Here is a 12,580-nt window from a genome sequence, read left to right on the forward strand (position 1 = left end):
GCTGGGATGGTAACACAGGACCTCTCAGGGTTACTAACAAACAAGGAGACAGCTAAGTTACCCCTCAGGCAACAGGTCAGCTTTCCCCTCCCTCTGCCTAGGAATTAGGAACATCTGTTTTCTTCTCTTTTTAAGACCAACAACTCTGGGCATCTCCTCCTTATTCTGGAGGTGGACCCACAAGTGTACAGGTCCTTTCCACCTGGCGCTTTGGGACAGCAGGTGTGTATTAAGGAAAGGAACAGGAGAGAAAAGCACCCTCCTGGCAGCTAGCTCCTTGAGGAGGTTAGCCTGTCACCACCTTGCTGTCCTCACAGCATGCCACAGGTCAGAGCTTTACTTAGGCTTCCGCAGGGTGGAGAGGACAGTCTGAGAACTTTAGGAATTTAGGTCTGAACCTTTTTTCCAGCAAGTGAACTTCTTTGGGAACTTAATGAAAATTTTGGATTTTCTTTTCCCAGAAAAATGTACATATGGCCTCTAATCATTTAGAGGGGTTCATGGACCTCTGGCAATTCAGCCGTGGACCTGGGTGACGGCAAAGGCTCCATGTACAGACTCCGGGATAGAAGCTCCTATCAGAAGGGGGCACTCCAGCACTCTGGTCTAGGCCAGGGCCTCAGGGATAGAGCCCAGCTATCTCCCCAGCTCTCCAGGAAGCACAGGGCCAGGGGCGCAGGAGAAAGAAAGGACAGAGCCCTCTTCTCTTCAGGCCACAATGAAGTTCCATGCCTCTGTCCCAGTCCCTTCCTACGTCCCATCTATAAACACCGTCTTTCTAGGAAGCTGTGCCTGCGGCCCCCGCCTCCCATTTCACATTTCAGCCAAGCCTGGGTACAGAGATACTCTGGGATGCCCTGTCACTTCATAGGTTGCCTTGGCTTCCCTGTGGGAGCACTCAAGGGAGGAATGTGTGCTGCCCACCCCACCGCCTTACATCCCCTTCACCCGTGCCTCAGACTAGAAGGACAAGGGGAACTTCCACCTGCATCGCCAGGCTCTTCCTGCCTCCAAGGCCATCTCAGAGAACAGAAGGGGGCCAGGAAGGAAAAGCTCCAGCTCCACGAGGCCAGGTGGCTGAAAACATGCCCAGGGCCCTTGAGGTATCATCGCCGGGAGGCACTCAAAGGAAGCAGCTGGCCCCTGGCCTTGGTCTCTGGCCCAGAGATCCTGCATTTCTGGCTACCGGGGACTCAGAGTTCCATGACCAGAGTCCAGGGTCAAAAGGCAAAGCTTCCCCACACACTCTGAACAGAAAGGGAGAACAAGTGTGCTCCCCCAAGGAAGGCTTAGGGAACATGTGTGTGCACGCATGTGTGTATGTGTGCACACCTGTGAGGTGAGAAGAGAAAATGTGTATGTTAAAGTGTGTATGAGAAAATGAGTATAAAAACCATATTAAAAAAAACACAAAGGAGTATGAGCACGTGTGCGCGTCTACTAGAGAATACGAGTGTACACGAGACTGTGGAAAGGCAGGGGAGTGTGTCTGTGCACATGTGGCCCTCTAATCCCCTCCTTACCTCCTCTCGTTGCCAAACAGACGGGCCACCTCTTCCCTGCCAGGGCTCCGGGCCCGAGTCCTACGCTCCAGCCGCCTTTTCTCCACCTGGAAGGCTTCTCGGTGGCTGATCCTGACGGCCTTAGGGACGTCGGCCAGGGCGGCATACTGCCTGCTGGCTTTAAAGGCAAAGGTGCGCCCCGGTCTCTCTGCTCCCCGCCCCCCAGCGCTGCCGGAGTCCATGCGGGTGGGGGGCTGGCTGGCCGAATCCAGAGAGCCAAGGGAGCTGCTGCACACCATTCGGCCGGGGGGTTGAGAACCTGGGGAAGCAAGGGGATGACCAAGCTCCTGGGAGGGCGGTCCAGGGCCACTATACCTGTTGTTGGGGGTGCTGGGGCTGGGAGGGGAGAGCGGCGGGGGCAGCTGTTGCTCCTCGGCCTTCAAGTCCTGCTTGGTCTTCTCTAGGGAGAAGTAGCCACTCTCAACCCGGACTTTGCGGCCACAGTCCATGCGGTCGCTGCTCATGGTGCTCTCCTCTGGAAGAGAGAAGGGGGAGGCAGGAGACATACTCAGCCTCTTGCCATCTCTAGTTTCTGGGGACTTCTGAAAGAGCCCACGTGGATCCAAACGGGGGCCAACTCTCTACCTCCCAACTCTAAAGGCACACATGGGCTTGCCCCAGGACAGCTTCACAGGACAGCAGTGAAATGTCCTTCCCACCCATGTGCCTCATCCATCTCTCTCTAACCTGGCTGTGTCTGCTACACTGTTGGGGGTCCCTGAGCTTCTAGTCTGGGGGCTTGTTTGGAAGAGCATGTTCCCCTGCCCAGGAGAGATGTCCCACAGACAACCCCTTGTAAGCAAATACCAAGGAGGGATTCAAGGGCTAACTGGCAGTTCAGCCTGTTAGGGCATTTGGGGAGGGAAGAGTCAGGGGACTTCTGTGGGAATGAGAGGAGTGGATGCGGACTACCCACCAAGGTTTGATGTAGCTTCACCCCTAGCTGGTGCAAAATGCATTTTGGCCTGAATGAACTGGGTCATTCCCAACTGTCCTCTCGTTTTCAATGAGCTAGACAAAATGCAAATGGGAGAAGCCAGCCTATGTCATGCAGAGCCCTCCAGGGCCCAGACCAGGGAGGCAGAGACTGCTGCCCTGTTTCTGCTCAGGCAATTCCAAAGTGGTAAGTGGAGAGAGCACAGCAAAGCCCCCTGAGCACTCTCTTCTCCACCTCGCCCAGGAGCTGGACAGGAGTGGACAGCAAGGGGAAGGCCTAAGATGCCCTAACCACTGCTGCTCTCAGGACACGTTGAGCTTCCAGGGTTAACTAGCCCATAAACACAGTACAGCCACGGTGGTAGGAACCAGAGACCTGCTGGTACACAGACCTCATCCTAGAGCATTCTGATTCTCACAACACCCATCTGGGGCTGACAGAATAGGTGCTGTTTCCTCCTTTATAGATGGGACGTTAGAGCTAGAGGGGCAAAGCCAAGAATCCCAGGCCCACCCAAGCCAGGCCCTGTCAAAGGCTGAGGGATGCAGAAGGTGAAGGAGCCTGAGGCTCAGGACTGGGTTATCAGGGGTCAGCTGTGTTGGGATGGAGGCCTGTTCCAGCACTGTGAGACTGAGCACCAAGACAGGCAGGCACGAGAGCCAGCCCAGCTCCCACTTACCATCCTTGCTCTCCAGCCCAGGCTCCCTCAGGGTGCTGGCAGCAGGAGGCTGGCTCTGGCTGGGACTCTGAGCTGGACTTAGGCTGCCCCCATCGGGCTGGTCCTTGGCCCTCATTTCTTCCTGCCAAAGTGTAGACTTGGTGGTGGGGACTTTCTCAGCACTGGGAATGCTGCTGCTGCTGCTGCTGCTGGTGACAGCCATCTTGGCCGGCCCTGGTTCCTGGGGGAGAGAGTGGTGTCTGGGCTGCCACAGGAGCACACAGCCTGGGCTGGTACACAGGTCCTGGCTGCCTAGGTGCCTGGCTACGGGAGACACCAAGAGCAACTCTGTGTCAGTGGCCCAGAATCTTCAGAAGGGGAGGCTCAGAGCAGAGACATCCTGGTCAAGATGAAAGCTCCATCTGGATGGCCCTGTGGCCTTTTCTCTTCTAGAGTCCCAGGCAGCATGCCCACAGTGCCTGGTCCCACCGGCCTCAGGCCAGGTTAGGCAAATACATGGAGCAAAACCTGAAGGCTTTCTGCCTGGAGCTCGGAGAGCAAACACATGCAAGTTCTCCCTTCCCACAAAACCACAGGACCAGAGCAGGGGAGCAGGCATTAAAGGTGAGAGGACAAGTGCTGGCTCAGTTTGTCATTCCTAGACTTGTAGGTAATTAGGAAACAAGTCAGGAAAGAATACACCGTTGAGATGGCCCACTGGGTAAATGCAAAGCATGTGCTCACATAGCACTGTGCCAAGACCCACCCTTGGCCTCCCCAGCCTTCCCGTGTTGGTCCTCGAAAGCTAAAATCAGACACCTGGGACACAATGTGAAGGAAAAGAGTCATCGGACACAACCCAAATATCCAATCTACACTTATGCCCTCCCACACAAACTAGCTGGGAGCCCAGATCAGAGCCAGTGCTGCCCTACGGGAGAAGCATTCATGCAGGAGTCCATTTCCAGAGCATGCAGAGAATCTTAACACCTCAAACCTGGAGCCCAGATAGGGCAGGGTGGGATCCCCAGCTGCCCCACAGCACTAGCTCACACCCTGGGCCCAAACCCCGTGCTTGGCCCAGGATCCTGGGTGCCAGCTACAGAGGGCACTGTCAACAAGATGGCTTCAGACTTTCTCAAAAGTGAGACACGTCTCAGCTGTCTTCCCAAACACAAATGCCTACCTTCCACTCCCATCCTAGTGGCCAAACCTCATTTTTAGAAACCTTAACCCAATTCTGAATTGGAGTCCTTGGCAAGGATCATATATGAAACAGGTTATGCATCCCCACATGCACGCACACAGACCCAGTACTAACCAGCAGGTTCTCTGACAGCCACTGACATGGAACTATGTGGTGAGCTCTGGTTCATCACCGCACCATCCTGTCCTCCCCAACAACACCTCACAGGGGAGGCTGCCCAGGCTGAGAGGATGTTGCACTCACGCTTGCATGAACAGTGAGGGCCAGAGTGAGCCTTCGAGCCTTTTCCACTACCAGCACCCTCAGGAGTGGCAGGGGGTGGAGTGAGCTGCTTTGGACTGGCATCCTAAAGGATCTACAGAGAAGCCAAAGTGCCAGGTATCCCAATGGGAGAAGACAGGCATTTTAACCAAGTCCAAAGCTTTGCTTAGCTTTGTAAGCACAGTATTAAAGACAGGAAGGCTCTTCTCACAAACCCAGGACACACCTGACTGCCTATTTGGTCAGAGCTGCCAACAGACCTGGCTCCCAGGCTGGAGATTTCCTACAGCTTTGTCCACCTTGCAAGAAGTGGACTTCTTGGAATAAAATGGCAATGGTTTCTGACAGTTTCCTGAGGGCTCCAACAGAACCAGGCTCTAATGATCTAAGGAGAAACGGCCCCAGGGCTACCTGTCCCCCTAGCCAGTATACTGCTCTCACTCCACGTCCCAGCGACGTTTCCCCCAAGCAAGTCACTCTAGCTCCCCCTGCCATGGGCCCTGACAACTGGGTCTTCAGTTCAAAGGCCAGAAGCAAGAAGCTAGCTAGGCATGCTTTGGGGGGCTCAGGGCCAAACTGGGATTCCTCCCACAGAACTGGGTGGAGTGACATGCTCTGGGTGGGGCCTCAGTGAATCTGTCCCCTCGGTGGAAGATGGGCTGCACAAGGATAGGTAGAAGTTGCCAGAAAGGGCCAAAGCAGAAGAGGCAGGCAGCTTTACTTTTGAGGAAAGTGTCCTTGACTTCAGAGGTCTCAGGCCCAAGCTCTATGTGATCTGCCTACAGCATATGCATAGCCCTCTCTGGTGCTTGGGTGACTCCAACAGTGAGGGCAATGGCTGGCAGGGATCCCAAGAAGTAGAGGAAATTCTAGGCCTGAGATCCAAGGGGCCATGACAGGGAGCTTGGGAAACAAATGCATTTCTTGGCACCACATGGCTACAGACCTACCTTCTGGCCCCAGGCTGTCCAACCTGTGCAGGGCTATCTGCATCTGCAGATCCCTCCCCGTGCTCCCCACTTCTGGAGAACTCCTCCCAGAGGATGAGGGCCCTGAAAACAGCAGCCAAGGTCCATTGGCAGTTCTCTTTCTCTCCTTTGGAGGCTCTGCCTTCTACCACCTCTATGCCAACCCTTACCCTAGTGAGCGGAGACAGAGGGACAGTCTGGCAGCAGGAACACAGCCACGTTGGCTCCAGGAGGGGGGGTGGGTTGGTGGGTGGGTGATACAGGGAAGCCTGATCTCTGGGTAAAGTTGTTTCTCTTTTCCAAAGTGTCTTGAGACTTGGCATAGGCCAGGTCAGGGCTATGTGGCACTGCCTCTGCTCCTTACAATGTCACTGCTGTGTAGAGAGGGCACTGGGGTTCAAAACATAGGCCTGTGGAAGCTCAGCCACGGCCAGCAGTATCTGGAGGGAGGGGACAGGCAGGGAGAAGGGACAAAAGGTCTGGGCTTCTATGTGTCTACTGCACATGTAGTTGCCTTATTTGGAGGCAGGAGCTCAGCTCAAGCACTGCTTCCAAGGATCGCTATAGAAACGCAGAGCTACCCTAAATGCTATGTGGCCTTCCATAGGTGCCTATGGAAGAGGAAGGAGGTAGAAGTGCCAGGTTTCCTATGTGCTAGTCCCTGCATGGTCGAGATACCTGCACTGCTCAGGGTCCTCAATGCTTCGATGCTGTAATGAGGTCTGTGTGGTTTATCTGGCTGCTCAGAAAGGGTTTTCAAAGCAGGGAGGAATGAAGACACAGGGCAGGAAGGGAGGCTCAGGCCAGCCGCCTTCTGTAGCCCTTGCATACTAGCTAAGCAGGCACATTCTCTAGAGGGGGTCTCCTAGGAAGCCTTTCTTTCCACTTCCCCGGCACAGAAACTGAGCTGGGACTCAACAAGGAGGGATGTGACCTGGAGCGGGTGTAGCAGTAGACACCCAAGTAGAAAACAAGATACTCCAGAAGAGGTAGCCATGCACAACACATGTGTGGGCCTGAGAAGAACCAGTGTACGGGACCAGGAGGGACATTCTTCCTGACGCACCTCTGCTAACACTGAGAGGTCTGTTGTTTTTCAGGTCTCTGAAGAAAGGCCCAGAAGCAGGGGCCAATAGCCTGGGGGATTGGGGATATGGGAGGAACCAGCATTCCAGAGCTCCACTTAATGAACCAAGTCTCCCAACCCACAGCTGGCAAGGGAGACAGGTGGCCCCTGGCCTCATAGTCTCAGATCTGGGATTTGGGGCAAGAGGGGTAAGACCACTATCTCTCCTATCCTAGTCATACCCAGAGTGGATTATCACTCCTCTCTAGGCATCTCGGTATCAGGAGAAGTCTTTTCTCTTGGAGTGAACAGGGGCCAAATAAGAAGTACCTCCTGGAACCCACACCTCTCAGGTCTCAGGTTGCAGAGGCTCTGGCCAGGGCCAGCCTGTCTCCTTCCTGCCCCAGGCTCTGCTGGGACCTCTGCTCCTAGCTGAGAGGCTATCTGCTCCCCCTGTAGCCTGATCCTCATGCCTCCTCAGGGCCTGGCTTGGGTCTCTCTCCCAAGTGAGTTTTCTGTTCTCAGAAAACCACTCAATGAGTGTACTCTACATGGCCCCTACTCCCAACTGCTTGAGACATCTTCTTTATGTAGGATCCCATGGGCTCTTCTGCCTGAGTTCGAGGAGGACAGGGCACAGCAGAGCAATACCTCCTGAACCCCAGTGGTTTTATGGGAAACCTAAGAGGGATTAGGGCACAGAAAGAGGAGGCCATATACGGGGGGGGGGGGGGGGTGTCCTGGGTTCCTGCCTCTACAGGGGCCCCTAAGGCTTTAGGCTTCCATCCCCGCTCCATTTGGAGCATCCAAAACACTTTCAAGCATCCAGCTGCAGAGGGGAGGCCTGCCCAGAGGTCTCCAACTCCCTCTCTGGAAAGACTCCACATCATCTCCTGAGACTGGGTCATGGGGAGATGGGCCCCACATGAATGTTCACTGCCACCAGAAGCCTGTGGAATCAAATGTGATGTTCTAGGGAGCAAGGATCAGAAGGAAGAGTCCTGTCAGGCTGGCTTCTGCCAGGCTCAGAAGGGGGATGAGCAGAACAGGCAGGGGCACCCAGGCTCTGAGAGACCCTCAGAGAAGTGGCTGATCTTCCCACCCTGTGATCATAAGGCTTCTGCTACCAACTGAAAAAGCGAAGCTCAGCCACAGCCAGCAGTATCTGGAGGGAGGGGACAGGCAGGGAGAAGGGACAAAAGGTCTGGGCTGAATGTGTCTACTGCACATGTAGTTGCCTTATTTGGAGGCAGGAGCTCGGCTCAAGCACCGCTTCCAAGGATCGCTATAGAAACGCAGAGCTACCCTAAATGCTGTTATTCTGCCTGGGATTCTTCTCTCAAACCAGGCAGCTTTGAGGGATTTGTGTGTGTATCTGCTGTTCTCAAGCAGGAAGCCCCACTTTCAGCCTCCAGGAAGGTCTCTGATTGCATTTTGCTGAATTCTTGCCAGGAATACTACCTTCCAGGAGATGCTGGCCTGAGACTCCTTGGGGAGGGTGGACAGAGGGCAAACAATGACCATCAGTGGGGAGCAGGCCCAGTACCCAGGCCAGCACACACCTCCCAGTCCTGACTGGGCCGACCTCTACCGCTCAGGGAAGCAGAGAGCAGCCAGTAAAAACTGCTGAACCCCAGAGGGTAGTCACATTCCATCATGGGCTGGCTCCCTGCCAGACTCTGGGCCATGCAAGATGCCCAAGGGACCCCGATCCTTATCCTGCTCACTCCTGGGGTTGCTGTGAGGCTCTCTATCAGGCCAGGTAAAGCACTCAGTAACCCTTAAGTTTGGAGCAGAGAGAAGGAGCATTAACTGAGCACCCATGATGAGCTGAGTGCTTCTTTCCAAGCCCACAATAATCCTGTAACTAGATCTCAAAAGGCCTATTCTGTGAAGCAGTTTACTGAGGCTCGGAAAGGTTAATTCGCTCCACCAGGGCTCCAGGAACATGAGAAGCACAGCAGAGAGGTGCAGAGCACTCCTGGGTGCCCTGTGTCCCTGCAGATGAGGACAAGAGTGGCCTCTGGGGATGGATTAGACTGGTGGGACCTATTCAAGCTACCTCCCCTGCATCAAATGGGAGCTAGGGCAGGGACACAAAAGTCAAGGTCTTGTCAGTTTTTTCCATTTATGGTCAAAGTCCAGAGCAGAAACAGGGTCCTCCCTGGGGAGCTCCTCACTCAGCCAGGACACTTGTGGACCCTCCCTGCTTGGCCCCCCTTCTCGGCCTGCCATCTGCAGGATCATCCCTGTCTGTAAAGCAGAGCTGAGCGGAATACTTTTCTGAACTGTGGTTCACGAGGATATACACGTGCAGCAAGCAGCCTCTCCAAGCACACCCTTTGCTCCCTAGCAGCTGGCAGGACAGCTAAGAAAGAGATACACGCTATAATACTGCTGCTCAGCACTGGCTCGCTCCCTGGCAACATCCCAGGATGGCCCTGGAGATACGAGTAAAGTAGCCCTGTCCTGAGGAGGATCCTGCCTGTTGCTTGGACAAGAGCACACAGATTATAGCCCATAGACTGCTGGAGGAAAGAAGAGAATATGCAAGACTCACAACCACCTCAGCCCCATCTGGATCCTTTCCCTCACCCCTAATTTTAGGTTGGGTCCTGAAACCTTCTAACCTCCTGGGAAGCTCTCACTTCATCCAGCTCCATTGATGGGACACCCCTTTGCCTACCTGTGGTGTGGGAGGCTCCACCTTCCGCTTCTTCTTTTGGTTCTGCTTATTGGTTCTGGGATAGACCATGAGCATCTCTAGCCACCTGAGGAGAAAAGAGAGGGAGTACTGGCTCAGACCCCAGGCCTCAGGAACTAGGAACCTTGCTGGGTGGTCTAGGCATCAAGTCCAACGTTTCTTGCTTAGGGGTGCCCAACCAGTGGCCAGTCATCTGGGCAGTGAGCAGGGCAGAACATGACCCAGATTTAAGCCTGCCACCACTGGGGGAGTGGTAGCAGTGCAACCTAGGACAAGCATAGGCTGTGTTGGGACCAGGCCTAGATGCTGATCCCACAGTGACTATTATGCAGGTAGAGAGGGCCCTGTGGCTGTCCCTGGCATGAAGAGCCTGGTGGAAGGGCAGGCCTGAGCACAGGCCTCAGAGTGAAGCGCACATCAGAGTTTCCATAATGACCCTATCTCCGGGGCTTACACATGGCTTTAAAACCATCCTCCCATGGTAGATTTGGCTAGCACAGATGGGCTGCTACTGGGTGTCATTTAGGCCTATGGACACAGGAAACCAGGAGTTGTGCTACCAAAGTTCTCTGTGATGGGTCACTCCCAGGGGCTGAGCAGCTGACCACCCAGACCCATTCACTCGCCTCTGGGCCCCACCTGTACCCTGAGGGCTCTGGGGAAGGCCCACAGAGCTGCCCAGGGACCCACTCCAAGGCTGACATGTTGGAAGGTCCACTCTGGACCCGGAGCAGAGAAGGTAGCAGAGGGGTGTGGGAAGAGCTGAGCCTGAGGGCAGGAGGCCTGATACAGATCTGGCTCTGCTACCCTCTAACCATGACCCTAGGTGGCTCCCAGCCCCTCTGGGCTTCAGTCTCATCTCTGAAAGCAGGGGGTAGATTAGGCCATGACATGTCCACGGCTTGTCTCACTTGAGCTTTATTAACATCTGGGAGGGTTAGATGAAGCTGGACAGGAGGAGAAGACAGGAAGGGCCTGGTGGTGAAAGGTATGCTCTCTAGAGGGGAAGGTATAACAGGAGACTCCGGTCCCCTTCCTCCTAGAATGTGAGGGTCTGTGCTGGGCCTGCTGCCACCCTAGGCCTAGTGGTGGCGGCTGAGTTGCAATGTGAGGCAGAGACCGCACTGCCAGCATCCTGATAGTAGGCTGTGGCAACCACCAGCATTCAAGCCTGGGCCAGGAAGAAGGGCTCATGTCTTCAGCACTCAGAGGTGTTTCTTTAATTTGGGGTGGAGGGAGGTTGGGCATAGTCTGTGACCTTCTTGGACAGCCTCAGGAGGGTATGCCGATTGTGTGGCTGGCAGTTGGGGAAGAAGCAGGCTTGGGTATGGGGAATCATACCATCTAGGGAGAGCCCAGCTCAGCTGAGAGCAGGTCCTTCCCTATTTGCTGAGAGAGTGAACACCTGCCTGCACCTATGAGAGAGACCTGAGGCACAGGTCCTACGGGTCACTCCTCTGTGGGCTGGCCCCAAAGCAAGAGAAGAGGCATGACTGTATCTGCAAGGCTAGCAGATGAGCAGACTCTCTCAGGGTTTCAGTCATGCAATATGAGGAACTCACACACTCGTGAGGTTAAAAAAAAAGCCTGCTTTCCAACCTGCCCCAGGGGCTAACATTTCTCTGGGGCACTGCAGCAAGCAGAGACTGCAGAAGACCCCTCTTAGAGCTTTCCTTAGGAGAAGAGAGACTGTCTGACAAAGTCACTTCGTCCTCCAGAGCCCCAGGAGCACAGCAGTGTGACAGGCAGGTGCACAATGGCCCAGTTGCTATTTACTGGCAAGGCGAACAAGTAGGCAAATCGGCAAGCCTGCAGGACAGGGCCTCGAGGGAAATCTGCTGCTGTAGCGCTGCTGACTGAATATAGCTCGGCAAGCTCCTGGGCCAGCCTGAAGAAGGCTACAGACTTGGGGGCTGAGCACAGGCAGGGGCAGGCTGGGGCTGGCCTGGAACAGATGATGGAATGTGTCCCCTGCACTCAGAGTTCTCACGGAAGCCCAGCAGGAAGTGTGCAACGTCATTCAGATGTGTTACCACGTAAAGTACACCCAGGGAAGAGAGGTGAGGGGTGAAGGTGGACAAAGGATCAGCGGTGGAAGTGAGTGCAGGACAGGGCCTCGAGGGAAATCTGCTGCTGTAGTGCTGCTGATTGAACAGAGCTTGGCAAGCTCTGACTGCAACATGGTACAGTGGGTTCCCAACTCTGACAGCAAGAGCAGGATGAGATGGCGGGGAGCAGAACTGAGAGTCCGGGGCACAGGTAAAGGAGAAAGCTTGGGCCCAGCCAAGCTGGAAAGCCCCCCAGCCCAACTCCTGCTTACACTCTACCTCCTCTAAAAGAGCTGCACTAAGCTGTGCTCCACACATCCTGAAGGCCCCTCCCTGGCACGAGAGCTGGGAAAGAGGACTGCAACTCTCTCCATCCAGCTCTGGGAGAGATGTTTCACGCTGCTTTGTTCAGAGAAGATCCCGGGAAAAAGGCTGGATGGACTGTTCCCAACTATTCCTGCTCTAAGTCAGCCCAGATAAAGTCTGCACCTCATGAGGGAGCTGGGTGCAGCTCCATCTTAGGGTCTAAATGCTCATAGATGAGATTTCCTAGCAAAGGAGCTATGCCAGGTGGTGAGGATGCCAAAGGAGGGGTCCATGCACAAAGGAGAAAGGCAGAGAAGACGCAGGCAGAAGTCTGTATCCAGGGCACACTGCCCAGCTGACTCTCTAAAGGAGGCCAAGTGGACTAGCAAGTGGCAAAGACAAGGAAGCTGCTGTTGGGGGCCACTGGAGGCACTGTGGGGGCCCAGAGACAGGCTGCCATGGTGTGAACCCTGCCTGCTGGGGAGAGATGAGCTAGGCCCAGACCAGGATGAGGACAAGGGGAAGCAATGAGTGATTCATCCTGGCTCTGGGTATGCCACTGAGCCACTGTACAAACTTCCTGCCCTCAGGAAGTGGCCCAGCCTACATGCGGGACCCAGAGAAACACATTTGGTATCCTGGTCCATCACTGACCTTGTCTACTCAAGCTGGCACTTGAGTGGGCTGTGGCAAGTGCCTGATAGTAGGATTTAGGCCACATGCCAGAGGCACTGTCAGACACCAGTCTCCTCATGCCATATGGCATATCACTACATCACTGACCTGGTGGTCCCCCAGCTCACACATGCCTCAGCCTATCCTGGGGATCTTGGGACAGCCCTTCCCATCCCACGTGCTAGTCA

At 54.9% G+C, this 12,580-nt stretch overlaps 1 protein-coding gene across 3 annotated transcripts in view; it reads right to left on the reverse strand.

The window, feature by feature from the left end:
* Positions 1 to 12,580, reverse strand: part of MPRIP (myosin phosphatase Rho interacting protein) — a 154,730-nt gene that overhangs the window by 55,908 nt on the left and 86,242 nt on the right. For 2 of the 3 annotated variants that reach the window (XM_038537131.1, XM_038537132.1), the window contains exons 5-7: positions 9,346 to 9,430; positions 3,179 to 3,398; positions 1,878 to 2,037 (exon numbers count right to left, since the gene is read on the reverse strand). In XM_038537131.1, the coding sequence (XP_038393059.1) occupies positions 1,878 to 2,037; positions 3,179 to 3,398; positions 9,346 to 9,430 (465 nt within the window). Of the gene's footprint in view, positions 1 to 1,523; positions 2,038 to 3,178; positions 3,399 to 9,345; positions 9,431 to 12,580 lie in introns of all 3 variants that reach the window. The other variant, XM_038537130.1, reaches the window with a different exon arrangement.

This window comes from Canis lupus, chromosome 5 (genome assembly GCF_011100685.1).
Source record: "Canis lupus familiaris isolate Mischka breed German Shepherd chromosome 5, alternate assembly UU_Cfam_GSD_1.0, whole genome shotgun sequence".
Taxonomy (NCBI): domain Eukaryota; kingdom Metazoa; phylum Chordata; class Mammalia; order Carnivora; family Canidae; genus Canis; species Canis lupus.